This window comes from Trichomycterus rosablanca, chromosome 14 (genome assembly GCF_030014385.1).
Source record: "Trichomycterus rosablanca isolate fTriRos1 chromosome 14, fTriRos1.hap1, whole genome shotgun sequence".
NCBI lineage: Eukaryota > Metazoa > Chordata > Actinopteri > Siluriformes > Trichomycteridae > Trichomycterus > Trichomycterus rosablanca.
The window spans coordinates 6,508,742-6,535,932 of NC_086001.1; the positions used below are offsets into that span (position 1 = coordinate 6,508,742).

Consider the following 27,191-nt stretch of genomic DNA (forward strand, 5'->3'; position numbering starts at 1 on the left):
TGATGGTATAGGTTATTATTTTTAATTAAATTAATTATTAAAATGTAGTACACTGTACTTACTTCATTCCACAGACAATTTATCACCATCTGCATGTTTTGAGGTGGGAGTTTATTAGAATACACTACATGCTGCCCATGATTGGGCAAGATATTAGTCATAAAAATGCCTAAGAGTGTGTTGTAGTACACTGGACTCACTTCATCACACAGACAATTTAAAGCTGCCAATCCACCATCTGCATGTTTTGAGAGGTGGGAGTTTATTAGAATACATTACATGCTGCCCATGATTGGGCAGGATATTAGTCATAAAAAATGCCTAAAAGTGTGTTGTGGGCAGTGTAGCCTAGCGGTTAAGGTACTGGACTAGTAATATGAAGGTTGCCGGTTTAAACCCCGCCACTACCTGGTTGCCACTGTTGGGCCCTTGAGCAAGGCCCTTAACCCTTAATTGCTTAGACTGTATACTGTCACAGTACTGTTAGTCGCTTTGGATAAAAGCGTCCGCTAAATGCTGAAAATGTAAATGTATGGTGCAGTTAAAAGGTCAGTAGGGTGTAAAATAAAATAGGATAAGTAGGATAAGTAAATAAAATAAAATTGTGACATGAAATTGAATTAATTGACAGTTTTATTAATTTACATTTAAATATATAAAACTAATATCAGTACATTTAATTCATAACTGTAGACACAAAAATAACTTTTATTTTTATTTGTTCACATCGCACATACTTGCGTACTAAATAGTATGCTAAAGGAGGTGGATAACATTTCGTCGTGTACTATTCTAGCATACTACTTAGTATGTGTAGTGGCGTGTACTTTGAAAAGATAAGCATATTTAATATTGCAGTATTTCAGGCGCGCATGCGTGAGATCACGGGACAAGCAACGGAAACTGTTTAGTCATTTTATTGGCCAACTATGAAAGCATTTGAATAACTATTGGCTGAGAAATATGTCAGTCAGAAAAGCACTGCGCTGATTGGTTGAACGGTTAGCGCTGTCGTCATCTGTTCGTCCTTCTCTCAGAGACAGACGGTTGACGAGGGCTAGCCGGGCTTCAATCTACTAGATTTCAGCCATTTCTGTGTAGGTTGTAGGTTTTTATTAAAGAAAAAACATGGATGATTTCGACATGCTCAGCTCTCCTCAGAATAACGGAGGAAACGGAGTTGGAGCCGAGGAGGAGGACCCGGCCGCTGCGTTCCTGGCCCAGCAGGAGAGTGAAATCGCCGGGATAGAAAATGATGAAGGATTCAGCATCTTGGACGGAGGAGAAATTCCTTTAAACATGATCGATTCCAACGGTAAGGCACTTGTATTTTTAATATAAGAACATTTCAAATCATCCAGTAATCTTTTTGTTTTAAATGTAATTCTATAATGTGTGTGTTTTTTTACAATTATAACGTCTAACGTTCTCCTCACTTTAATATTTGTTGGCTGTATCCCAATTCGCTTAATATTGGCTAAGTAGTGCACTACGTTCGGTATACACAGTTGAAAAATAATACACTACCTAGTGCACTTCATACCGCTATGGCGGTTATTTGAAATTCGGTCACAGGATTAGTGTTCTCAGTGTAGTAGTGTTTAACGTGTATTGCACGATAATGTTTTGGAACCTACTGGACGCGTCCCAAATGTGTTTATGTCCTACGTAGTGCAGTATATAATATATGAACTGATTGTATTTTACACTTTACATAGAGCACTTGTCTTGCAACAATGCTACCGAACAGCCAAACAATCTCTAAGTGCACTAATGAGTGTACAATATTATAACGGTTTACACCCTATGTAGTGCGCTACACATTTAAGACCGAGGGAATTGAGACAAAGCCTACAGATATTTATGGGAATTCGTAATTGAAGTATGTTGTTTATTTATTAGGGTTTTAACGTCATGTTTTACACTTTGGTTACATGACAGTATCTCCAATTCACCTCACTTGCATCTCTTTGGTCTGTGGGAGGAAACCGGAGCTCCTGGAGGAAACCCACGCAGACACGGGGAGAACATGCAAACTCCACATAGAAAGGACCCTGACTGCCCAACCTGGGGATCGAACCCAGGACCTTCTTGCTGTGAGGCCACCGTGCCGCCAATAATTGAAGTATGTTAAGTTGAGTTTTGATGGCAGCAGTAGCGCCTGTATGTTTGGGTTCGAACCCTGGACAGGGCTCTCAACTGACTGGAGCAAAACGAAAGAAGATCTTTCTGGGTAAAAGTTCCAGAAAATCCATCTGTATCCGACATGATTAGTGCTAGCGCAGCAGGAAATGCGGTACATTCTCTTTGTATTACAGGATTTCCTCTTTACTAACACAGCAGCTCAATCTGCCGATCTTATGACTGATCCTCATGGCCACGAAGTGAGGCCCATTTAGACCTGGTGACCTGCACAAAGCTCTGACCTTAAACCAACTGAAAACCTTTAGGATGAATTGAGAGCCAGGCCTTCGCCAACCTCAATGCTGGACCTCACAAATGATCTTTTACCTAAATGGGCACAGGTTTTCACAAACACACTTTAAGGTCTTGTGGAAAGCTTATCCAGAGGAGTGAAAGCTGTTACAGCTGCAAAGAAAGGGAAGATAATTTTATATTAATGCACAAGGTTTTGGAATGGCATGTCCAACCAGCTCAAAGGCTTAGGTTTCCACATACTGCTGGCCATATAGTTTAGAATAAAGAGCAGTAGTACTAAGGCAGAACAGGATAATGTAAGGAGCTGCTGTAAATGGGAGTTGGAGTGTGTAGTTGATAATTACAGAAGAACTTTGAACTGGAAGCAGAATAGTTCCAGCTAACACAGCAATTCACTGCATGTGCCGAGGATTGGTGAGCTTTGACACCGTTTATGATGGTAGATCTTTGTTTAGCAGCTCTGTGAAATCATGACGAATTCATTTGTGTGCATTAATGCACAGATCAGAAATCATTGAAAGCAAATTGAGGATAAATGTTTTTTATTGTAATACAGCGTTTATGTGGATATTTTTGGCAGCCTCCAGACGACACACAAATGTGCATTTAATTTTTCCATTTAACTGACTAACTCACATTTTTACACTTACGGAATTTGGGGCTCTCGGTTGGTGCAGCAATACATTTTAGTAGCCCACTACTATTGGCCAATTGGGTGTCTACACACAGACATGATTGCCTATGTCTTGCTATGGATTGCCTATGTGATGGATTGCTGCCCTGTCCACCTATTTCACATCGCTGCTTATTTCATATTGCTTTAAAATGAAATCAAAAAAGAAGCTTGGAATTGTGAATATGGATTGATACAATAAATTGGGAAAATTGAAATAAAATAGATTTTATAGACTAATTATGAATATTTAACATTTTTCTAGAGAAATAATTAGTGCAGTCTGTCAGGCGTGTCCTTTCAGCTGGCTGTTTGGTCTCCTGGCTCTGACTTTAATCAGGCTGAACATTTTGAATAAATAATGAGCAATGATGTTCTCTTATTACAGACATTTGGAACCAGTGGCCTACTTACAGTTGGGATAAACTCACCACATCAACTCTTTGTGATCCTTCCAACTTATTTTTACCTTTGGTAAAATCTTTATATTTGAATATATCTGTGCTATTGATCAGTCAGGCGCCCACATACAGGTACAATTGGCTGTGCCTGTACAGGAGGAATGAGGTTTGCTTTGTCAGGACCTTTATGACTTGCTGTTATTAAAAGAAGGAAAATTTACACTCAGGTCATTTGCCCATGAGCTGTACCTGAGGTCTAGGTTTGAAATTTGGTGTCCAAAAAGCTCATGTTAAGGTGTGCACACATTTTTTGACCATGTGGTGTTCAAGAAGGAAAGAACTTTGATAAATATTTACTTTTAATATTTGCTTTACTCAATCTGTATTATGTAAAAAAAGTTTTAGAGATTCTATATTGGAATTAATTATTAGAATAATATAAAACAATTAATGATAATTATATTTTTGTTTTGCTGTCAATGTATACAATGTTCTCTACATAATTGTTCTCTCTCTGTTTTTTTTTTGTCTATATTCAGGTGGATCACTAAACGGAGATCATCTGCACGAGGTAACAGCACATCTCAACTGAAACCAAAATCTGAACTACACATACTGTAATGAACCCGACAAACACACAACTGTTTTTATTTTTATTTTTTTTACCAACCGCTTTGCCCTGGTAGGGGCTGCGGCAGTTCTGGCTTCACCAGTAAAGAATTGGCAAAAGGCAGGACTCAAAGTGTTTACAAAGGTGGGAGGACACCAGAGAATTGTCTGTGTTTACTGATGAACAATTTGTATAACGTATAGCCATTCATGGGTCAAGATCTTCCATTCATAGTCACACATCAGATTTTCCTGCTGTTCGATGTGAGTAAGTCTGACGTGGTTGTTGGTGCCAGGCAAGCTGCTTTGAGTTTGTCAGAAACTGCTGATTGCTTGTGATTTTCACTGTGGCAGTTTTGCAGTTCTGTGGGAGAACATCTTGTTGATGAAAGGTCAGAGAAGACTGGTCAGACGTTTTCAATCTAGTTGGGATTGACTCCAGCCGCTGACTCCACCGGGCACATAGAAACAGGGCTAAATCAAGTGCACCTGGGAAAGTACACGGAACATGGGGTCTGATTTGAAAAAAAAAAAAAAAACCCACCTCTGCTAAGAGGATGTGTTCAAGACACAGGTCTTTCTTAAATTTGGAAAAAGTTAGAAAATGGGTCACACTGCCCACAGTCAAATAAGCTTTAAGTACCATGCATGGGCATGAGAAGCTTCCATGCAAAAAAGCCCTACCTCCAAATGCTAACTAATACAATAATGATTGTTTACCATTTGAACTTAACATGTAATGTGTGTATGTGCTTTGCAGACTAACGGTCCCTCTGATGTATACGCTGCCATCTCCAGCGTTGACCGTATGCAGGCAGAGCCTGAAAGCCTGCGCAAGTGGAGAGAGGAGCAGCGTGATAGACTGGAGGCTCTAGGTAAGACCTACTATAGAAATGAAACAGAAAACATGCAAAAGTTATGCCGCTTTGGTATTTTGCAATATGTTGTGTGTGTACATGCGTGCCTGAGTGTGTGTGGGAGTGACCGAGCAAGCGAAACTGAGATCTCAGTAGTTATGTTTATAAAAAGACAAAACCATTGTTGTCACTGTGTGTTGTGCAGATGCAAACTCTCGTCAACAGGAGGTCGAGTGGAAGGAGAAAGCCAAGCAGGAGCTGGAAGAGTGGCACGCCCGCCAAGACGAGCAGCTAGCTAAAACTAAAGTTAACAACAGGTACACACACTCGTATGTAGTTGCTGTAGCATGAATCACTAGCCTTGGTAATACTCAGTAGCAGAGATAAGGACATACAATAGATGTATGACACAATTTTTCTCACTGTTTCACTTATTTCCCTACTGTTTACTCTGCCTATACTGAGCGTGAATGTTTGTGATTGTGTTGTTTATGTTCGATGTTGAGTAAAAGTAATTGCACCCTCTCTGGTTTTCTCAGATATCACACAAAAGATTTCAGATTATCAAACACAATATTCCACAAAAGTTCAAGAAACCCTTATATCACTCATGTGGAAAGTAATTGGCCCTTAAGTTAATATCTGCTTGCGTGAGCTTTAAATAAAAATGACTTTAAATAAGCACTTTCTATAATCTGACACATTTTTTATATTACTGTGAATTCATTTTAGCTCCATGGTTGTACTAATGGTTTTTGGGCATGAACCCGGGAACTGATGTTCCTCATAGTTAACAGTTTTATTTTTCTTTGCTCCCACGAATGCCATGTTTGCAAAGTCTTTTTAGGTTTTTGGAATATAGAGTTATTAGTGTAACTTTACACGTGGTTACAGACATTTGCACTTCTCTGGCACCCCCACAAACTTTTTATTATATTATTATTATTATTATTATTATTTTTTACAAGGCACTGAGCCCTGAGTGTTCCTGTGAAGTCCTGGTACAATAAAATTGGCATTGTAACTCTTTTCTGACTTACAGTTTAAGCATCTAAACCTTATTTCTGTAAAAACTAAACCTAAGAAAAGTATTTTGAGAGGGTTTAAGATGAGTAACAGTTATATTTTACATATAAAGGTGAATAAAAAGGGGGCATTTACTTTTTTAGCACCGTTACATGTCTGGTCTTTTAATGTGCTGTGTGTGTAAAATAGGCCTGATTTTAAATAACACAGTCACACATTCACACAGCTTTAGGGAGCTAGTTTATCTATATGATGTGTATCTGAGGTAAGTTTTAAAGCCAGTGTCATGTTACATGTCTGTCTGTGTATATATTTATCTATTGAGATCACATGTCTATATGTTTGGCGATATACATTACATGGTGAAAAGTATGTGGACACCTGGCATCATATAACGTCCTACCTCATGGACATCGAAATGCGCTTGGCTGCTGTACCAACCAGGCACGGTGACTTGGTGGGTAGCACTGTCGCCTCACAGCAAGAATGTCCTGGGTTCAGTTCTCAGATGGAGGTGTCTGCATGGGTTTCCTCCAGGAACTCCGGTTTCCTCTCACAGTCCAAAAACATGCAAGTGAGGCAAATTGGAGATACAAAATTGTCCATGACTGTGTTTGACATTTAAAAATTTGAACGGATTATTCTTGTGTAACAAGTAACTACTTGTCCTGTCATGAATTTAATCAAAGTGGGTAAAACATGACACTTCAGTCCAGCTTAAAGGTGCAGATTTGATGCTTCATCCAAGCCTACTGATCAAAAGCGGTGTTCACATACTTTTGTGTCTGTATGTATGTGTACACGTTACATGTAAAAATGTCCATGTGTGTGAATGTGTGCGCTGGTGAGATTGTCTTTCTATATGTATGTATGTATGTATGTATGTATGTATGTATGTATGTATGTATGTATGTATGTATGTATGTATGTATGTATGTATGTATGTATGTATGTATGTATGTATGTATGTATGTATGTATGTATGTATGTATGTATGTATGTATGTATGTATGTATGTATGTACAGTGTATCACAAAAGTGAGTACACCCCTCACATTTCTGCAGATATTTAAGTATATCTTTTCATGGGACAACACTGACAAAATGACACTTTGACACAATGAAAAGTAGTCTGTGTGCAGCTTATATAACAGTGTAAATTTATTCTTCCCTCAAAATAACTCAATATACAGCCATTAATGTCTAAACCACCGGCAACAAAAGTGAGTACACCCCTAAGAGACTACACCCCTAAATGTCCAAATTGAGCACTGCTTGTCATTTTCCCTCCAAAATGTCATGTGATTTGTTAGTGTTACTAGGTCTCAGGTGTGCATAGGGAGCAGGTGTGTTCAATTTAGTAGTACAGCTCTCACACTCTCTCATACTGGTCACTGAAAGTTCCAACATGGCACCTCATGGCAAAGAACTCTCTGAGGATCTTAAAAGACGAATTGTTGCGCTACATGAAGATGGCCAAGGCTACAAGAAGATTGCCAACACCCTGAAACTGAGCTGCAGCACAGTGGCCAAGATCATCCAGCGTTTTAAAAGAGCAGGGTCCACACAGAACAGACCTCGCGTTGGTCGTCCAAAGAAGCTGAGTGCACGTGCTCAGCATCACATCCAACTGCTGTCTTTGAAAGATAGGCGCAGGAGTGCTGTCAGCATTGCTGCAGAGATTGAAAAGGTGGGGGGTCAGCCTGTCAGTGCTCAGACCATACGCCACACACTACATCAAATTGGTCTGCATGGCTGTCACCCCAGAAGGAAGCCTTTTCCGAAGTCTCTACACAAGAAAGCCCGCAAACAGTTTGCTGAAGTCATGTAAACAAAGGACATGGATTACTGGAACCATGTCCTATGGTCTGATGAGACCAAGATTAATTTGTTTGGTTCAGATGGTCTCAAGCATGTGTGGCGGCAATCAGGTGAGGAGTACAAAGATAAGTGTGTCATGCCTACAGTCAAGCATGGTGGTGGGAATGCCATGGTCTGGGGCTGCATGAGTGCAGCAGGTGTTGGGGAGTTACATTTCATTGAGGGACACATGAACTCCAATATGTACTGTGAAATACTGAAGCAGAGCATGATCCCCTCCCTCCGGAAACTGGGTCGCAGGGCAGTGTTCCAGCATGATAATGACCCCAAACACACCTCTAAGACGACCACTGCTTCATTGAAGAGGCTGAAGGTAAAGGTGATGGACTGGCCAAGCATGTCTCCAGACCTAAACCCAATAGAACATCTTTGGGGCATCCTCAAGCGGAAGGTGGAGGAGCGCAAAGTCTCGAATATCCGCCAGCTCCGTGATGTCGTCATGGAGGAGTGGAAAAGCATTCCAGTGGCAACCTGTGAAGCTCTGGTAAACTCCATGCCCAGGAGAGTTAAGGCAGTTCTGGGAAATAATGGTGGCCACACAAAATATTGACACTTCAGGAACTTTCACTAAGGGGTGTACTCACTTTTGTTGCCGGTGGTTTAGACATTAATGGCTGTATATTGAGTTATTTTGAGGGAAGAATAAATTTACACTGTTATATAAGCTGCACACAGACTACTTTTCATTGTGTCAAAGTGTCATTTTGTCAGTGTTGTCCCATGAAAAGATATACTTAAATATCTGCAGAAATGTGAGGGGTGCACTCACTTTTGTGATACACTGTATGTATGTATGTATGTATGTATGTATGTATGTATGTATGTATGTATGTATGTATGTGTTCTCCTTTCACTTCTCTCTCTCTGCTTTCTCCTGATTGGCTGCCCTTCCTCTGGGATTTCCAGGGTATTGGACGAGGATTTCTACAAACAGCCCTTCGCTCACCTGATTGGTTATGTGTATGTTGTTCAACTAACATCTTTTCTTTTGTCCTCACACTCGTCCATCATATCTTAACACTGGGCTTCTCGCTCCGTCCATCTGTCCGGCTTTCATCATTCCACTCCTTTTTATTTTTTTAATTACTACTCCTCATCAAATCGGCGCTTTAATTTGTGAACCGGCGCATGATTTATTATTTTTTGGGTTGAGTTTTATTTTTAAACACGTGCTTTTAATTCTGAAAAGGATTCTTATTTTCTTTTCCCTCACAACATTGCTGGTTGTGTGGCTTTGTGATGCGCTTTTGTCATACATCCATACTTATTTTCTTTTTTTCCTCTTTTATTAGTTTTCGGCTCTCGTTTACAAGATGAGCTGTGAAATTTCACATTGTAACATGGTTGTACTTTTAGCATATCAGTCAAGTGCAACTAGTGTTGACTTTTCAGTAACTGTGTGTCTTAAAAGTGGCATCTTAACCAAACTTGTCAACAATAAACATCTACATTTCTTTAATTGCATTGAGCAAATGTAATCATACTAACCTAGAATTGTTCCCAGGGTGTTATTCTGCACCCCTAGCATTACCCTTCAACTGTAGTCTTGGCTTCTGTCTTCGCCATTACATTGTGTTTCTAAGGTTGGCTAAATCTGTAGTATCTGAGTTTCTATAGGTTGCACCCATGTGGTTAGGTTTGAACTAGCTGGAAAAGGTTAATGTGTACCAATGTCGACCTTAATGTGGTCACATCTTAGAAGCTGTTTGCATCTATGGGTCATATAATAAACTTGGCTGAGCTTTTGGCTTGCACCAATCTGGTAAATTGCTCATGATCTTTTTGTTGGTGAATTGGAGATACAAAATTGTCCATGACCGTGTTTGACATTAAACTTGAACTAATGAATCTTGTGTAACGAGTAATTTACCTGTACCGTCATGAATGTGACCAAAGTGTGTAAAAACATGACAGTAAAAGACTAATAATAATAAGGTAAGGTACTCTAAACAGAATGGCCTGTTAGTCAGGTTGGGTCACACCTTTGGGTATTAATACATGTCTGGGTTAATTGGCCCAGTGTTGGTTGTAACCTTTATCTATAATACACTGAGTGAACCATCACTAACACCACCTGTGGCATCAGATAGTCTTGGTAAGCATTCTGTTTGAGCATTATGGGTTGTAAATGTTGGGTTGCTGTTAGTGTTGCTGTAGATTTAGCTTAGCTAGTTGTGTGTGTGTGTGTGTGTAGTTTAGATAAAGTAGAGTTTGGCATAAGGCTTTAGTATGAGCTTAGCTGTGCAGCCTTTATATCTAATTAAACAGCCAATTACTTATTTTCTTTAAAGCCAAACGGCAGTCTTGAAACATTTAACAAAATATTGTGAATCTGAAGTGGATTTTAGGGTAGAACGTCAGGGGTTGGAAACATTCAAACATGAAACCGTCCAAATTTGGGAAATCCGGTGCTCCGGTTTCCTACCACAGTCCAAAGACGTGCAAGTGAGGTGAATTGGAGACACTAAATTGTCCATGACTGTGTTCGATATAACTTTGATGAACCTTGTGTAACGAGTGACTACCGTTCCTGTCATGAATGTAACCAAGGTGTAAAACATGACGTTACAATCCTAATAAACAAACAAACATTGCTCATGGGTCCTGTGTTTATGGACTTTATACCAAGTTGTGTTTCTTTGTGCATCTTATGATTTATGGGAATACTGGTTTATGATCACATACTGGAAAGCTTGACGTGAAGTCTAGCTAATTGTTTTCCAGTTTACAAAAATCTGACTTGCTCTTTAAGAGGGGTGTTATCTTAAGGCACGCTAACTGTACATCTGTTCCTGTTATGAAGGCTGCAAGCTAAGCTCAATTAGTAAGGAACCTAAATACGACGTGTGGTGTTTTATTCATTTGAGTTTTTTTTTTTTTTTTTTTTTACTCATAATAATTTTTTCATTAGCATGCCTGCTTCAGATCATCTGCACAGATTTCTCATTTCTTTTCATTTTCTAGATTTATATCTGACTTGTGCTCTGTTTCTTCCTTGTGTTTCTTTTCTCTGCACCTTTTAAGCACTCATATTAACCATCCTTGCTACCGCCTAGACCAGTTAAGTAAAAAAACAGAACAGAATAATCTCAAACATCATACAAAGCTAATATGTAGCGAGGTGTTTGAACTGCCGAAGCTTTTTGCTAGCCGTTTCTGTCAAATGCTCAGATTTTGAATGTCATCAATATTGTGGTGATGTGCTCGTGACACGTGTGTGTGTGCGTGTGTTTTAGCATGTTAGCATTAACTGTAAGCGGTGGCAGTAGTAGTTGTCTGTAACGGCAAATGAAATGAACTAGCAAACAAAGGCTCTTCGATTTTCAGATCTGCAATGATCGCTGTGTTTATAGTATTATATCGTGGTTCTTTGTTTTCAGTTCCAGTTGTTTATTGGTGTGTTCAGATTTAGCACAGCTATTTGGTGGTTCACTTAAACTCCTGACTGCTAAGCATGAGCCAACCTGCAGTTCCACCCTAAATCTTGGATTTAAAAGTAAATGCATCGACTTTGTTTCATGGCCGCTTTTACCAACCAAATCGCTTTTGAAAATCTGTAACACCTTTTTTCTTTCTTTCCTTTTTTGTTTTATCGACGCTTGTTTTGATTAGCTAAACCTATCAAATGGTTCAGAATTTGGATGTTATCATTAGGAGGTTTTGTTTTCTCTGTCTGTGGTGTACGTGTTGGATGAATGAGTGATAGCTGTTAGCAGTCAGATGCCCAAACTTGCATACGTTCCGATCTTTAGCCACAAACAGATTCTGGATTTAAAAAAAAATGTTTTGTCATTTTTAAAATTTTTATGATGTTTTTCTTTTTACTATTTAAGGTTAAAAAATAGCTCAACTTCCTTACAAGCAAAGTCTACAATTCTTAAAAACCCAGCAGGATATTCCGCTACCACACCAGCCCTGAGATTCTAAACACCCTGGTTCAAATCTTGGCTCTGCTACCGGTCGGCTGTTCGCCATCCAGCAGTGCCTGCAGCAGACAAAATTGGCCATTGAGTCTGCTGGGTGGTAAAAAACCGGATCAAGTGGTGGGGTCTTCAAACGCTGTGCAAGGACCCTGGTTAGCAGACCAAGGCACCTGTGCAGAAGCGGATGAGCCTTTGTGTGCGAATCCACCGAGGCATGGGTGAAAAAAAGGGGTTGAAGGACTGCGCACGTGTCGGAGGGGACGTGGAGCAGGCAAATATATACCCTCATCGAACGCAATCGGGTTCCCCAGCAGCGGAAGACTAATTGGCTATGCTTAAATCAGGAGAAAATGCACAAGCAAATATAAAAAAAAATCTAGAAAACATGTTATTTACAAACTTCTCGAAGGTTCTGGAAAGATCTATAAAAACCCTCCGCTTCTGCTTGATAATTAGCATCTTTAGGTGAAGCACCATTAAAAAAAAGCTACTTCAGACACACATCTTAGTTTAATCAGCATCCACTCTGGATTAGTGTCCCCAAGCTGCCGCACATAGACTACTGATCCATCAAACTACCAGCGTGTCGGTGCACTGCTATTAGAGCTGCTCAGAAGTTTTGCCAATGCACGCCCACAGTGTGCTGCCAGCTGCTTGGTCTCACACCACTGGGCTTTGCTTGAAAGCCCTGGCATGATGCGGGTGACTATATATGTAATGTTTTATTTGTGTGTGTATATTTGTGTGTCCTCTGCTGTTACACCGAGGGACAAGTCATTTTAGACCCTTAAACTAAAGTTCAAAATAAATTTACTTAAACAAAAAGTGTAAATATATTTTATTATTATTTTTATATATATTTTTATATTTATTATTATTATATATTAAAGATATTTAGTGTTTTTAGTTGTGGGTATTGTGTGTGAGTTTGGGCAGCTCTGAGGCTACAGTGTGTTTGTGTGTATAAACAAGTGTTTGTGTGTGTATGTTTGACATTTGTGCTCTGCGCTGTGCCGCAGGGCGGCAGAGGAGGCCATCCTGTCCGAGGCAGACGACAGCAGCCCCGGGACGGAGTGGGAGCGCGTGGCCCGGCTCTGCGACTTCAATCCCAAATCCAGCAAACAGGCCAAAGACGTGTCGCGCATGCGCTCCGTCCTCATCTCGCTAAAACAGACGCCGCTCGTCCGCTAAAAAGCACAAACACGCAAAAATCCAGAACAGAACACAAAAAAACCTACAACTCCCAGCATCCTGTGGGGCGCAGCACTTCCATCTGCGCTTGTGAACCTAATATATGAATAATGTATATGAAATTCTCACCTGATATCATATAGATACATCTATGTTTATATATACATATATATTCCATCTATAAATATAGCCATGTATTATCATTTTCTGTGATTTTTGTGGACCAAACTTCACCATTGTGTTTTCATTCCGATTCCCGCGTTCTTAATCCGATCTATGCAGGAATTAAGTATAAACCGTGTGTTGGTGTGTTGTAGATGTGTGTTGTGTGCATCAGTGGATGTTAAGCAAACCAGACCAGTATAGGGATGCAAATTGTGTTGAATTATTTTAACCGATAACGATAACCGACCGTCATTAGTCGATGTTAACAGATAACAGACAAGTCTGTAGCATCCCATAAAAATCTAAAACACATTTAACTTCATATTAACAAGTCACTTAGCGTAGAGGAAACAGCAGTGATGTAGAACAGTAAATAAACACAGCGAGCAGAATCAGTTTAGTTCCATGATGTAGCTTTTATTCGGAGTCGGTAGCGAACAGTTCATTACTAGTTCTGACTAAACATGCTAATCAAATTAAAGCTTGTATTGACAATGTTGGACAATGATACAAAACCCATGTCATTTTAGTTTTAATAGGTTTATCTTTTCTTGATTAAATTCTCAGACTGCAGCTGTACACACAGTTAGTACATGCTCGCTGAGAGTGGGAATCGACTGAAATCAAACGTCAGCTTTCAGATGTGAATTAAAAAGACATTTTTGACCAACGGCGTCGATCGAACAATGAATTTTTTTTGTCGGTTATCGGTTAACCGGTTAATCATTGACATCCCTTGACCAGTGTATACTTTGCCGGTTGTTGTTCAGAAGTACAGCGTGGTTGTTGTATCCTTGTTGCAGATTCTGATTAAAAGTGGTTCATACCTTAATGTACATTGTCGTTCATTTATCATTTTCTTCTAGGAGATCGCAAAGCTGACCTCGTTCAGACTGTAAACTCCTCTAGCTATTAATCAACGAAGACGACTTTTTTATTAGATAGGTCAAGAACCCTCAGCTTTCCTGACTGTAATCCTCATTAGCTTGTTTCACATATTTTGTTGACCTCTGGTGCCCTTATCTACGTGCTCCATTAAGCAGTCTGCATAATCTTGACCAGACCGAGTGCTAAACTGATTCAACATGCTGCTCTGGTGACCAGCATCTGAGCCCCATGCAGAAAGTTTTCGAGCATAACTAAATGTAGTGCTGGTTTATTGACCTTTGCTGCTCTGTCTGGGTTTATAGTGACCTTAGCATGCTCTGTTAACCCATCTCTGTTCTTTGGGGATGAGCTCCAGTTCTTAACTATGACCCTAGGTCCTCTTTTGCATATATTTGTACACTGATTCATTTTCAGCCACCATTAAACTATCAATATTAAATACTTTTGATATAATGCTTCTTTAAAACTATAAGGTAAAGGAAAATGTAAACAGACACGGTTATTAATACATTGTGCTCCTGGTGTTCTTCTGCAAATACCTTTCTTGACAATTGTAATGAATTATACATTCCATATACTGTAGATGCACCATACAGATGTGGGTTTTACTGACTAATCTGTTGCTCTGTGAGTTCGTGTGGTATAATGGTAAATGTGACACCTCTAGTAACAACAGTGCTTGAATTTTGTTGTCCAAAGCTTAGGCTGGTCTCACAAATACATTTCGGGAGCAGCCAAAAGGATTCATCATCATCATCGGTCTCTCTGTTGCTCTGTTACCCAATCCATCAATGAAACGGGACCCCCACTGACTCAATGTTATTTGGGTGATGGATCATTCCCAGCACAGCAATAACACTGATGGTTTTGATCTAATAAAGCTGTGATGGTGATGTGTGGAAAGCTGGCCTGTGGGAAAGCCATAGATTACCTGTTACCTTTAAAAAGGATTTTACACACAACGAACAATTGATGTTGATGTTCCAGTTTATCCCAATGCTGTTCAGTGTGGCAAAGGTCAGGAGGTTTGTGAAGGCCATGCGTTTATTAATGTCATTATAGACCTTGCCCAGAGGTACAGTCATGCTGAAACAGAAAAGGGCTTTGCCTAAATTATGCAAGCCCATTACCACTGGGATCCAGGGTTTAAATCACCAGCGGTGCTATGAGCCGGTTTAGACATAATCGGCTATGTCTGAGGGGGGTTGGGGGTGGCCAAGGACCCGCAATGCATTGATATCCTGTCCGGGGTGTGTTGTTGCATTGTGCACAGTGATTCCGAGGAAGGCGGACCCACCGAGACACTGAACACGATAAAACTGTGGTAAAAACATCAAATAAAACTGATATATATTGAAATACATTATTAAATCATAATACATTACTACCAAACAATCAAATTACATGTAATTAATTGTTCGTGTTGATATCTTGCTACGTTGCTTTATGTAACTTTGATATTCTACTATCCTGTTGGAACATTAATATGTGCTAATTTAGTACATTTAATTACATTTCATAAAATTATTAAATCATTTATGAAGCAATTAAAATTGTGAGGAACCGTTTTAACAATGAAATTTATATCGTGAATATTTTTATGTTGTTGTTTTTCAGGCCAGCAGAGGGAAGCAGCGTCCAATGAACAAAATAATGTACACTTGTTTTTGATTATTTGCGATCTTGTTGAAAATCGTCTTTTTGAACCTATTTGAACAGTTCTCTCACAGCTAAGATTGAACCTTTAGTGAATCCTCTTCTTATAGCCAATCTTGATTCATTTATCTCTTACCGATTCACCTGATTATTGTACAGTAGAATGTTTCCTATAAACCTTTTACGGTTATTTTGCCCCGTCAAAATCAATCAGATCTCTTCTCTTGCCATTTTCTTTCAACACATCATCTTCAAGAACTAACTGTTTACTTGCTGCCCAATATATTCCATCCATTCATATAATCTATATACTTACCTCCCTCCCTCCCTCCATTCATCCATCTATTTATCTATATAATCTACATACCTCCTGCTTTCCATCCATCCATCCAATCACATAATCTATGTACTTACCTCCTTCCATCTATGTATCTGTATAATCTACATACCTTCCTCCTTCCCTCCCTCTCTCTTTCCATCCATCCATCCATCCATCCATATAATCTATGTACTTTTTTCTCTCCCTCCATCTATTCACACAATCTATGTAATTACCTCCCTCCATCCATCTATTTTTCTATATAGTCTACATACCTCCCTCCCTCCATCCATCAATTTATCTACAGTATATCATTTACATACCTCCCTCCCTCCATCCATCAAATTCTACATACCTCCCACTTTCCAACCATCCAACCATCCATCCATATAATCTATGTATTTACCTCCCTCCATCTATTTAACTATATAATCTACATACCTTTCTCCCTCTATCTGTCCATCCATCAATTTATCTATATAATCTGCTTACCTCCCTCCCTCCCATCTGTCTGTCTGTCTGTCTGTCTGTCTGTCTATCTATCTATCTATCTATCTATCTATCTATCTATCTATCTATCTATAGTAACACAGTTATCATCTGATCCTGTTCATCTTTCATTCAGGCTAATTATGTTAACGATGTGCAATGTGATTAAGTAACGAGTCTATGCGAGTCGTTAGCAGCTGTACAGGTCGAATGTGGAGGTGGAATAAGCTGAGCGTTCTGCATTAATATATTCTCATTAATCAGAATAATGAACTACAGCACTGTTTATGAATGAATACATACTCCCTCACTGCATCATACACCCGCAGCAACACAAGCATCTGTCACCTTTATAAATATCACTAACATTACACTGCTGAAGTCAGACAGGTACATGCAATTGGAAGGGATGTGTATTTAAAAGCAGTCTTGGGATTTCAGTTAATGAATAAGTTAATGAAACAGGTTTTCTTTGTCCAAAATGTACATACAGCAGCTTAGGTGGTACATTTGGTGCTGTAGAATGTTACACAATGGCATTTAACATTTTTTTAATATATATTTTTCCTCCAAAGTTGGCAGTATGCTATTGAGCAGGTTGTATTCTTTTTCTGACATTTGGTAAACCCAGATTCATCCATCAGACTGCCAGATGGTGAACTGTTTTAATCCCTGCAGTCCAATTGGAGTGTCTTTTACATCACTCAAGAGGACGCCTGACATTGCACATGTTTATCTTAGGTTTGTGTACAGCACGCCAAGTAAAGAAACCTGATTCATGGTGCTAGGATGAATGTTTATTCTATACTACATAATTCAGCACTCACAATCTTAAACTGTCACAATCCCAAACCCATGTGGCTATGATTGAGCTGTTGTTGCTCCTAGAAAAATTTGATTAACTGATTTGTTTAAAAGGTGGCACACTTTGACAAATTCTGTTAAAAGTCAGCATGATCTTCAGAAGGACCCATTCTACTGCCAGTTTTTTTATGGAGACTGCATGGCTGTATTGATTCTTAATGTTAAAATGAAATGCGTGTGTGTGTGTTCATAAACCGTTTCTCTCCTGCTGTGATTGTCAAGCTTGAGCGCCACGCTTGAGCAGTTGACCTTGCAAAGCTCCAAAACAACAAAATAACACACACACACACACACACACACACACACACCACACATACACATACTTACTGAACTATTTATGCAGGAGGTCTAGTCCAGTTTAGCCGAACACACACAGTTCCGACTCAACGGCGTAAAAACATCTGCTTACTGTCGAGCCAAAACCTGACCACATATTAGCATATGCTAATCAGCTACCAGACAAATTACAATAAATCACACGTACACACCTAGAAATTGTCCTTCAGACCAATTCTAAATATATCACAATTTGAACAGGGTGTTGTGATGCATCAAGGTTCTGTGGAGCTAAATCGATTCTTGTCTCTTGTCTCTTGTTATCTGTTTGGGATTTGATCATTCTTCTTATGTCTATTTGGGTTTTTGTTTGAGTGCTCTGGTTTCCTCACACAACAACTTTAATCACCACTTGTGACCTTTTTGTTCCCACATAAATTGATCTAGTTGACTTGTACTCATTATAAAGTACATGGAACAATGGTCTTTTGTCAGGGTCAGAAGAAAAAACAAACAAACAAACTGTAACATTATGCTGAGGGGAAATTTGTCTGGGTGGTCAAGTTTTCCAAGAATCATCAATCAGAAGAAAGATCTGCTATGAATTTAAATCAGTTTAAACAAGTGACACGATCCACAGCCAATCAAGCTTTAAACTGGCATGTGCTTAGAGGCTGCCATGCAAAAAAGTTTGTTGATGATCACAGACAAAATATCTAAATAATTCAGGACAAGAGTTTTGTAGTGATATAAAACTATTAGTACACAATGACCAGACTAATTTTAGTAGTAGTAGAAGTAGTAATTGTAGTGGTAGTGGTATGCTCTGGTGCTGTTTTTGCTGCCGGTTGTGCATTGCAGAAACTGGACAGAATTATGAAGAAGGAATAAAATATACATTCCTTTAAAATACTTCTAGTCAAAGTGGTTTTGTTATGGAAAAAATAAGCTTTTGGAATCATGTGTATTAAGTCAGCGTTTCCCAACCTTTTTTTCACCACGGACTGGTTTTATATAAGATATAATTTCATGGACCGACGGGGCGAGAGGATTTAAAATAGCATAACTAAAGAATGGAAAATCAGTGTGAATCCTGAGCTTTTTTCGATGCAACGAGACACTGCCGCCACCTAGTGGTGATAGGAGACAGTAACACCTGAAGGGTTTTGGAAATTTAATTGCTCTTGTAATTTAATTGCTCTTTAATTCTTTATTCTTTCTGTGCAGCCTGGCAATAAATGACCCACAGACCGGTACGGGCCCACGGCCCGGTGGTTGGTGCCCACTGTATTAAGTCCTAACCCCACCCTATTTTAAAAATGTGGACTTAAAAGTCATGTCCAATAGACAACCAAATGGTCTAATCAGATTTGTACCAGAATATTGTTGATGGCTCTCAAATGCAGCAAATCATGGTAAAAAGAAGTTATAAATCAGTTTTATCCAATTGTTTTAAAGATTTTTAGAAGTTTTTTGATATTGGTTAAAACAATACAGTTAAATTTTGCCTGAAAATTATTAGATTTGTAAGACACGTGCTGCAAGATCCAATTAGTGGGGTGGGTTTGAAATCTAAGGACGAGTGACCAGTCAATGTTTAAAAGGCCAAGATGGCTCATTACCTACATCCACACACAGACACAGGTGATTGATTATAAGAGCTTCGGTACATCACTAAAAAATCATTAGATCTGGCATTGTGTGTGTGTGTGTGTGTGTGTGTGTGTGTGTGTGTGCGTGTGTGTATGTGTGTGTGTGTGAGAGGGAGATACACCGATCAGCCATAACATTAAAACCACCTCCTTGTTTCTACACTCACTGTTCATTTTATCAGCTCCACCTACCATGTAGAAGCACTTTGTAGTTCTACAATTACTGACTGTAGTCCATCTGTTTCTCTACATACTTTTTCAGCCTGCTTTCACCCTGTTCTTCAATGGTCAGGACCCCCACAGGACCACCACAGAGTAGGTATTATTTGGGTGGTGGGTCATTCTCAGCACTGAAGTGACACTGACATGGTGGTGGTGTATTAATGTGTGTTGTGCTGGTATGAGTGGATTAGACACAGCAGCGCTGCTGGAGTTTTTAAACACCTCACTGTTGCTGCTGGACTGAGAATAGTCCTGTGACCACTGATGAAGGTCTAGAGATGACCAACTTAAACAGCAGCAATAGATGAGCGATCGTCTCTGACTTTACATCTACAAGGTGGACCAACTAGGTAGGAGTGTCTAATAGAGTGGACAGTGAGTGGACACAGTATGTAAAAACTCCAGCAGTGCTGCTGTGTCTTATCCACTCATACTAGCACAACACACACTAACACACCACCACCATGTCAGTGTTACTGCAGTGCTGAGAATGATCCACCACCTAAATAATACCTGCTCTGTGGTGGTCCTGTGGGGGTCCTGACCATTGAAGAACAGGGTGAAAAGGGCTAACCAAGCATGCAGAGAAACAGATGGACTACAGTCAGTAATTATAGAACTGCTTCTATATGGTAAGTGGAGCTGATAAAATGGACAGTGAGTGTAAAAACGAGGTGGTTTTAATGTTATGTCTGATCGGTGTATAATGCAGCTTGTAACACATCCCATTTTTGGATCCCATTCTAAAACCAAAGCCTTCATTCTTTTGGAAGGGTTTTTTTTTTTTGCATTTGGAAGGTCAGGCAATAATGCTAGACACAAGGCTTAAAAGGCTTGATGTCTTAAGAGCACCACACAGGAAAACATCTGGCAACTTGCTAGGTGCAATCTACACGGGTCATTCACTACTCCACTACACATTTTATGTTTGGATGGGATGTAAAAAACTTGGCATCTGTAGTTGCAGTTGACTAAAGGGCCAATACCGCATGATAAATGACACTTGTAGGCTCTCATGATCTTCACTCTACCCTCCATAATAAGGAGTTAAGTGGTTCACACTCAGTGATGCAACCTTACTAGAAGCTCATTACAGGTCGACTCGGCAAAGTCATTTTCTCACCTGTGACGGGCAGGTCGTGAGGTGTGTGTAAGTGTGTAACAAGATTCGTGTGTACTGGCCTTTGAAATGCTGACAGTACAAATACTTCGTTCTACTTTGATTGTCTCTGTGAGAAGATAATTACCTTTCCTTAGCTGTCTTTTCCTCAGAGACGGAGAGAATGAAAATGAGGGAATAAACTGATGTTTAAACTGTCAGTGAAGACAAAAGAGGCTCTTCCTCTCACATTGTAATCCTGAATACTTTTAATGTAGCTATCGACTTTCCCTCCCGGGGTTCTTTGTTATGTCACTGAAAGTAAAAAACTAAAAAAAACAACAATCCAATGTTCATAGATCCCTGTATTGTCAAAGCCCTGTGATTCTAGGAGGCAAATTCTTTTTTGTATGTTCCCAGGGCCGGGCCATTTTCCCAATACCAGATGTTCTTATGGCCTTCGGTTCCCAGGGCCAAATTAATAACGTATGTTTCTAAGGCTAATAATGTGTTAACAGGACCATATTTCCATTACTATATATTACCAAGGTTGTATATCCCCAAAATAAATGGTCAGAAAGCTCTGTTTCCAGAGTACTATTATCTCAGGACCACATAGTCCCAGGTTCCTATGCTTTTAGAGCACTATGTTTTCAGGATACCAGATTCTCAAGGTTCTGTATTCCCAATGCAATATTTCCTCAACAGCATATGATCTCAGGGCTGTATCTCCACTACCACACATATATCAGTGTCCTGCAGCTAAGGCGTATTGTTCCAAGACTGCTATGATCTGTGCTGTTTTTTTTCAGGTTTATATAACAGTTCCTGTCATTCCCAAGGCTCTACGCTCCTGTACTTTAGCATTCCCAAGACTATGTTTTAAATTGTGAATTTAAAACTGCAATATACAGTATGTCCCCACTTGGTTTCAGTTATTTAATTATACATGTTTCAATGGTAATCTTTTCTGAATTATATCATTCCAAGGACCTATATTTCCAAGGCCTAACTGTCAAACAATCCTAGTGCTATAATCCCAAGATCTTATATTCCATAGGTTTCTATGTTCTTAGAAGGCTGTATTTTCAATGCTTCTTAAGAAAGGCTTTGTTGGCCGCTCAGGTGGCGCAGCGGTAAAAACACACGCTAGCACACCGGAGCTGGGATCTCGAATACATCGTATCGAATCTCAGCGGCCACATGAACAACGATTGGCCTGTTGTTCATATAGGGGTGGGGTATTAAGCCGCATAGAGACTCCTCGTAACTGATGCACTACGACCTCTGCTGGCTGATTGATGGCGCCTGCACAGAGGCGGGGAAAGAGTGTGGAACAGGGTGTGTCTCTTTGTACGCAAGGCTGATTTGCATATATGCACTCGCCTAGTGTGGGTGACAGAATGCATACGGCTGCTGCCCACGTGTCGGAGGGGGCGTGGGTTAGCTTCGTTCTCCTCGAATCAGAGCGGGGGTCGGCATTAGTGGAGAGGAAATGTGATGCAATTTGGCAATTGGACGTCCTAAAAAGTCAGGAGAAAAAGGGGAGAAAATACATAAACAAAATATATAAAAAAGAAAGGCTTTGTCTTCAATACAAATGTTCCAAATATCCTATGTGTTTACGACTCAGCATTCCCATGACAATATGTTTCTCTCTTTCCATCTATATTCCCAAGACCCTATACTCCAGAGGCCGTACATTTTCATGTCCTTATGTTTTTAATAATACCATATTATTTATTATTTATATATTATTCAGTATTTCATGTATTTCCAGTGTCATATTATTAGGTCTCTGTTTTTTTTTTGTTTATGCATTTTCTCCCTTTAGTGCAGGGGTGTCAAACTCATTTTCACCGTGGGCCACATCAGCATTATGGTGGCCCTCAAAGGGCCGATTGTAACGTATCCTGCTGTGATTGCAGTCACATTGCTGTTTTTCTTGGAGGCTGAATTCTGCATTTATATTGTTCTACTTTACCACAGACACAGCCTCATAACACAAGAGACGCACCGGTTTCTTTTCCTGAAGCACAAACTTGTTTTTAAACTTTCATAAAATTTCCTCCTTATGCTTCATTTTCTTAATTATCTTCTTGTACATTTTAGGATCATGTGTAAATATGTGTAACATCATCTACTGGCGGGCTGTGTCACTTTGTAGGTCACAAAATCAGCATGCATTTTGAAAGATGCAGTTTGTTTAGGATTTTACAGTGTATTTTTAAGACAATCATTCTGCCCTCACTAATAGTTTATCCCCCTTTCCCAGCTAGACAGACAGACAGACACAGACAGACAGACAGCTCCCTTCAGAATACAGTCGGTTTATTTGCTTCCCAGCTGTGTGATACACTGTGTGCATCAAAATGAAGTAAAAATACAAACAATAAAAACAATAAAGAACCTAATAGAGTAAAAGCACACAGCTGTAGTCAAGTGTTACATCTGGTACAATATGAGATTTAACCAAATGTAAAATAACGAGTTAAAATTGTGTGTAAAGATACTAATTGCTATAGTAACGTAACAACAGTATTTCATTACGGTAAATTTGTAACTAAAACGCTGTGATATACTCACTAAACATTTACTAACAACTGAGAATATAAACGCCACTACTTACAGACAATGTTTGGGTATTATATTGCAATATAATTATTTGTATTTATTTATTTATTATTGTTTACATTACTGACTACGCTACCCCGCGTTCTTTTGCCGTAAAAGTCACATGGCTTCTTAGCGAAGGTTAAAGTTAGTTGCCATGACTACGATGTCACGTTGTCTCTTAAAGGCGCAGGAGCGCATTAAATTATAAGCGCGTCTCTGTAACGACTCGAACCATCCCAACTATCATACAGTCGTTTAAGCTCTCGCGGGCCGGATCAAATGACGCGGCGGGCCAGATCTGGCCCACGGGCCATGAGTTTGACACCCCTGCTTTAGTGCGTCCAATTGCCCGATTGCGTCATGCTTCCTCTCCACCAATGCCGATCCCTGCTATGATTGAGGAGAACGAAGCTAACCCATGCCCCCTCTGACACGTGGGCAGCATGCCATATGCATCTTATCACCTACACTTTGAAGAGTGCAGTGCAGCTCAGTGTTGTGTATGGAGAGACACACCCTGAGAGCACTCTTTTCTCATCTCTTTGCAGGCGCCATCAATCAACCAGTCATGAGAGAGACCCCATCCGGCTTAGTCCCGCCCATCTCTGAACAACAGGTCAATCGTTGTTCATGTGGCCGCTCAGCCTAGCCGGCAGGCATATGATATATAAGATTCGATACGATGTATTCGAGATCACTGCTCTGGTTACAGCGTGTGTTTTTACCGCTGCGCCACCTGAGTGGTGGCACTAGGACTCTGTTCTTAATACCATGTTCCTATTAATATTAGCATGAGTATACAGTATGTTCCTAAAATTGCCAATACATTTTTTAAATGTTTTGAAATAGCCATATGGATCATGGGCCCTATATTTATATATAAGTATAATTTTCTTTTTGTTGTTTTATTAGTTGTTTTATTCCCCCATTATCTGCACTCTCTGCTTTTCTTTCTTAATTTGTTTCTCCTTAAGGTGATGTAACGCAATTGAAATGATCTTACACTCACACAGGGGGACTGACATAAATAGCCCAAACTATAACTGCATGTCAGCAATGTTGCTATAACTATAAACTTCCTACTAGTTGTCACAGGGACTGCACGGCAGGAGTGTTCTCAGTAACTTTATGTCCTACCAGCATTTTACCGTTCTGCTGTGATGAAGCTTCCAAAAAGAAATGTCATATCTAATTTGTGCAGACAGTTTTAATGGAGTTGCAAAACAGTTAAGTGTGACATCTTTCGCATTATAGTGCTTTTAATTTGCAGTCTGATCCTTCTAGAGACCGCACAGCAAAGTGTGAATTTAACACATTGTCAGAAATCTGGCAACCTTTAGGTTATTTTTAACACAAACGTCCTCGGTTGATCATTTCTAAATTTATAGAAATACATGTTAACGCAACGTGAATGGAACAATTAAGATCGCAACGTGAATGGAACAATTAAGATAAAAAAAATGCAAAAACTAACAAAAACCAAAGTCTTAAAGAATTAGGACTGTTTGACGAGGTGGATAGAATAACTCAACATGATATTGTTTGGCATTATTTACAAAACTGATCAAAAATACAAACTGTGGTGCAATCAAAAACAAACGCTAGCACACCAGAGCTGACATTTCAAACTCGTCAGTTCGAAGCTCTGCCATCCGGCTGGGCGCCTACATGAACAACGATTGGCTGTTGTTCATACAGGGTGGGAGCCGGGTAGTGACTCTCTCATAACTGATGCAATGATGACCTCTGCTGGCCATTTTATCAGCTCCACTTACCATATACAAGCACTGTGTAGTTCTACAATTACTGACTGTAGTCCATCTGTTCCTCTGCATGCTTTGTTAACCCCTTTTCATGCTGTTCTTCAATGGTCAGGATCCCCACAGGACCACTACAGAGCAGGTATTATTTGGGTGGTGGATCATTCTCAGCACTGCAGTGACACTGACACGGTGGTGGTGTGTTAGTGTGTGTTGTGCTGGTATGAGTGGATAAGACACAGCAGTGCTGCTGGAGTTTTTAAACACCTCACTGTCACTACTGGACTGAGAATAGTCCACCAACCAAAAATATCCAGCCAACAGCGCCCCGTATGCAGCGTCCCGTGACCACTGATGAAGGTGTAGAAGATGACCGACTCAAACAGCAGCAATAGAAGAGCGATCGTCTCTGACTTTACATCTACAAGGTGAACCAATTAGGTAGGAGTGTCTAATAGAGTGGACAGTGAGTGGACACGGTATTTAAAAACTCCAGCAGTGCTGCTGTGTCTGATCCACTCATACCAGCACAACACACACTAACACACCACCACCATGTCAGTGTCACTGCAGTTCTGAGAATGATCCACCACCTAAATAATACCTGCTCTGTGGTGGTCCTGTGTCGGTCCTGACCATTGAAGAACAGCATGAAAGGAAACTAACAGAGAAACAGATGCCAGTAATTGTAGAAATACAAAGTACTTCTTTATGGTAGACAGTGAGTATAGAAACAAGGAGGTGCTTGTATAAGTAGTCTCACTATTGGTCAAAGTCGAATGTAGCACACTGTTTAGTATATAGGAGGGTATTTAGGACACAGCAGCTCCTCTCTGGTCCAAGTGCAGCCTGATACGTAGAGTTTAATGCTGATACATTATGTGCTAGTGGTGTACTTTATCTATTTCATTAGTTTTATATTTCTGTTCTCAATTTTTCTATTGTCCCTTAATCATGCCTATGTTTCTCTACTTCTCTTTTAGTTTATTTTAAGCTTTTTTCTTTCCCCCCATCTCTATACTTCTTATTTTTTATTTTTTTGTTCCAGTGCTGCACTGCTGGTGTGTAATTACGTCCGTGTATGTGATGTACGATTTAATCCGAAATGACATATTTTGTGATTTCTCTTCTCGCCTGGGATCTTGCACTTAGCCAAGTTTTAGCCAAGAAATCTGGCAGTCTTAGTGTGAAAGAAAGTAAGAAGAAAAGTCTGTAATTAAACGTTGTGCTGAAGATAATCATGCACAGTGCTGCTGACAGGAGCTTCTCTTAATTAACACTCACAGAAAAAAATCCTTTCGCACACCGCTATTTATAGAGCAATTTAATACACAGCAGCAAAAAGCAACACAATATAACTGTTTGTGTTTGTGTGTGTGTGTGTGTGTGTGTGTGTGTGTGTGTGTGTCGTGGAGGAGGGGGGTTATATAATCAAAGTTAATTGGAAAACTAACAAGTTAGCATGTACATACCTAATTCCAGTAAAGTACAAATAAAAATAGATAATAGTAATTTAAAAGACTGTAGTGAGAATAGTCTTTTACATGTACAGTATTTAGTTGAAACCGCAAAGAAAAGACTTTAGACTGGATGGCATGCATCTGTGTACCATCTTCAGGCATCTTCACAGATGTTCAATAGGGTTTAAATCTGAGTTTTGGATTGGCTAATCAATGACATGCAGAGACTTGCTTGTGCTTTGTTATTGTCTTGTTGAAAGATGAACCATTGCCCAAGGATGTTCCTGTATTTGGCTGCTTTCATCCGTCCCTCAATTCTTACCAGTCTCCCTGTCCCTGCTGCTTAGGAGTATCCCCAAAGCATGATGCTGCCACCACCATGTTTCACACTAGGCATTGTATTAGCCAATTATGTAGTACCCAATACATGCAATATAGCAAATTCCAAGTAGGTTGTCAGATGCCTTTTACTTAACAGGGGGCAGCACGGTGGCTTGGTGGGCTTACAGCAAGAAGGTCCTGGGTTCGATCCCCAGCTGAAGCGGCATGGGTCCTTTCTGTGTGGAGCTTGCATGTTCTCCCAGTGTCTGTGTGGGTTTCCTTTGGGAGCTCTGGTTTCCTTCCACAGTCCAAAGACACGAAGATGAGGTGAACTAGAGATACAAAATTGTCCATGACTGTGTTTGATATTAAAACTTGAACTGAATAATCTTGTGTAACCAGTA

The 27,191-nt window shown here is 39.8% G+C and overlaps 1 protein-coding gene across 3 annotated transcripts; it reads left to right on the top strand.

Annotated features, from left to right (window-relative positions):
* Positions 1-1,040: 1,040 nt before the first annotated feature.
* On the top strand, positions 1,041-13,997 carry clta (clathrin, light chain A). 3 transcript variants are annotated; one of them, XM_063008276.1, is made up of 7 exons: positions 1,041-1,315; positions 4,053-4,084; positions 4,883-4,997; positions 5,185-5,296; positions 8,793-8,846; positions 10,911-10,946; positions 12,829-13,997. In XM_063008276.1, the coding sequence occupies exons 1-7, from the start codon at positions 1,129-1,131 to the stop codon at positions 12,998-13,000; spliced, it is 708 nt and encodes a 235-aa protein (XP_062864346.1). In that variant the 5' UTR covers positions 1,041-1,128; the 3' UTR covers positions 13,001-13,997. The 3 variants fall into 3 exon arrangements, with proteins under 3 accessions (XP_062864346.1, XP_062864347.1, XP_062864348.1); XM_063008277.1 differs by lacking the exon at positions 10,911-10,946; XM_063008278.1 differs by lacking the exons at positions 8,793-8,846; positions 10,911-10,946.
* The last annotated feature ends 13,194 nt before the right edge of the window (positions 13,998-27,191 follow it).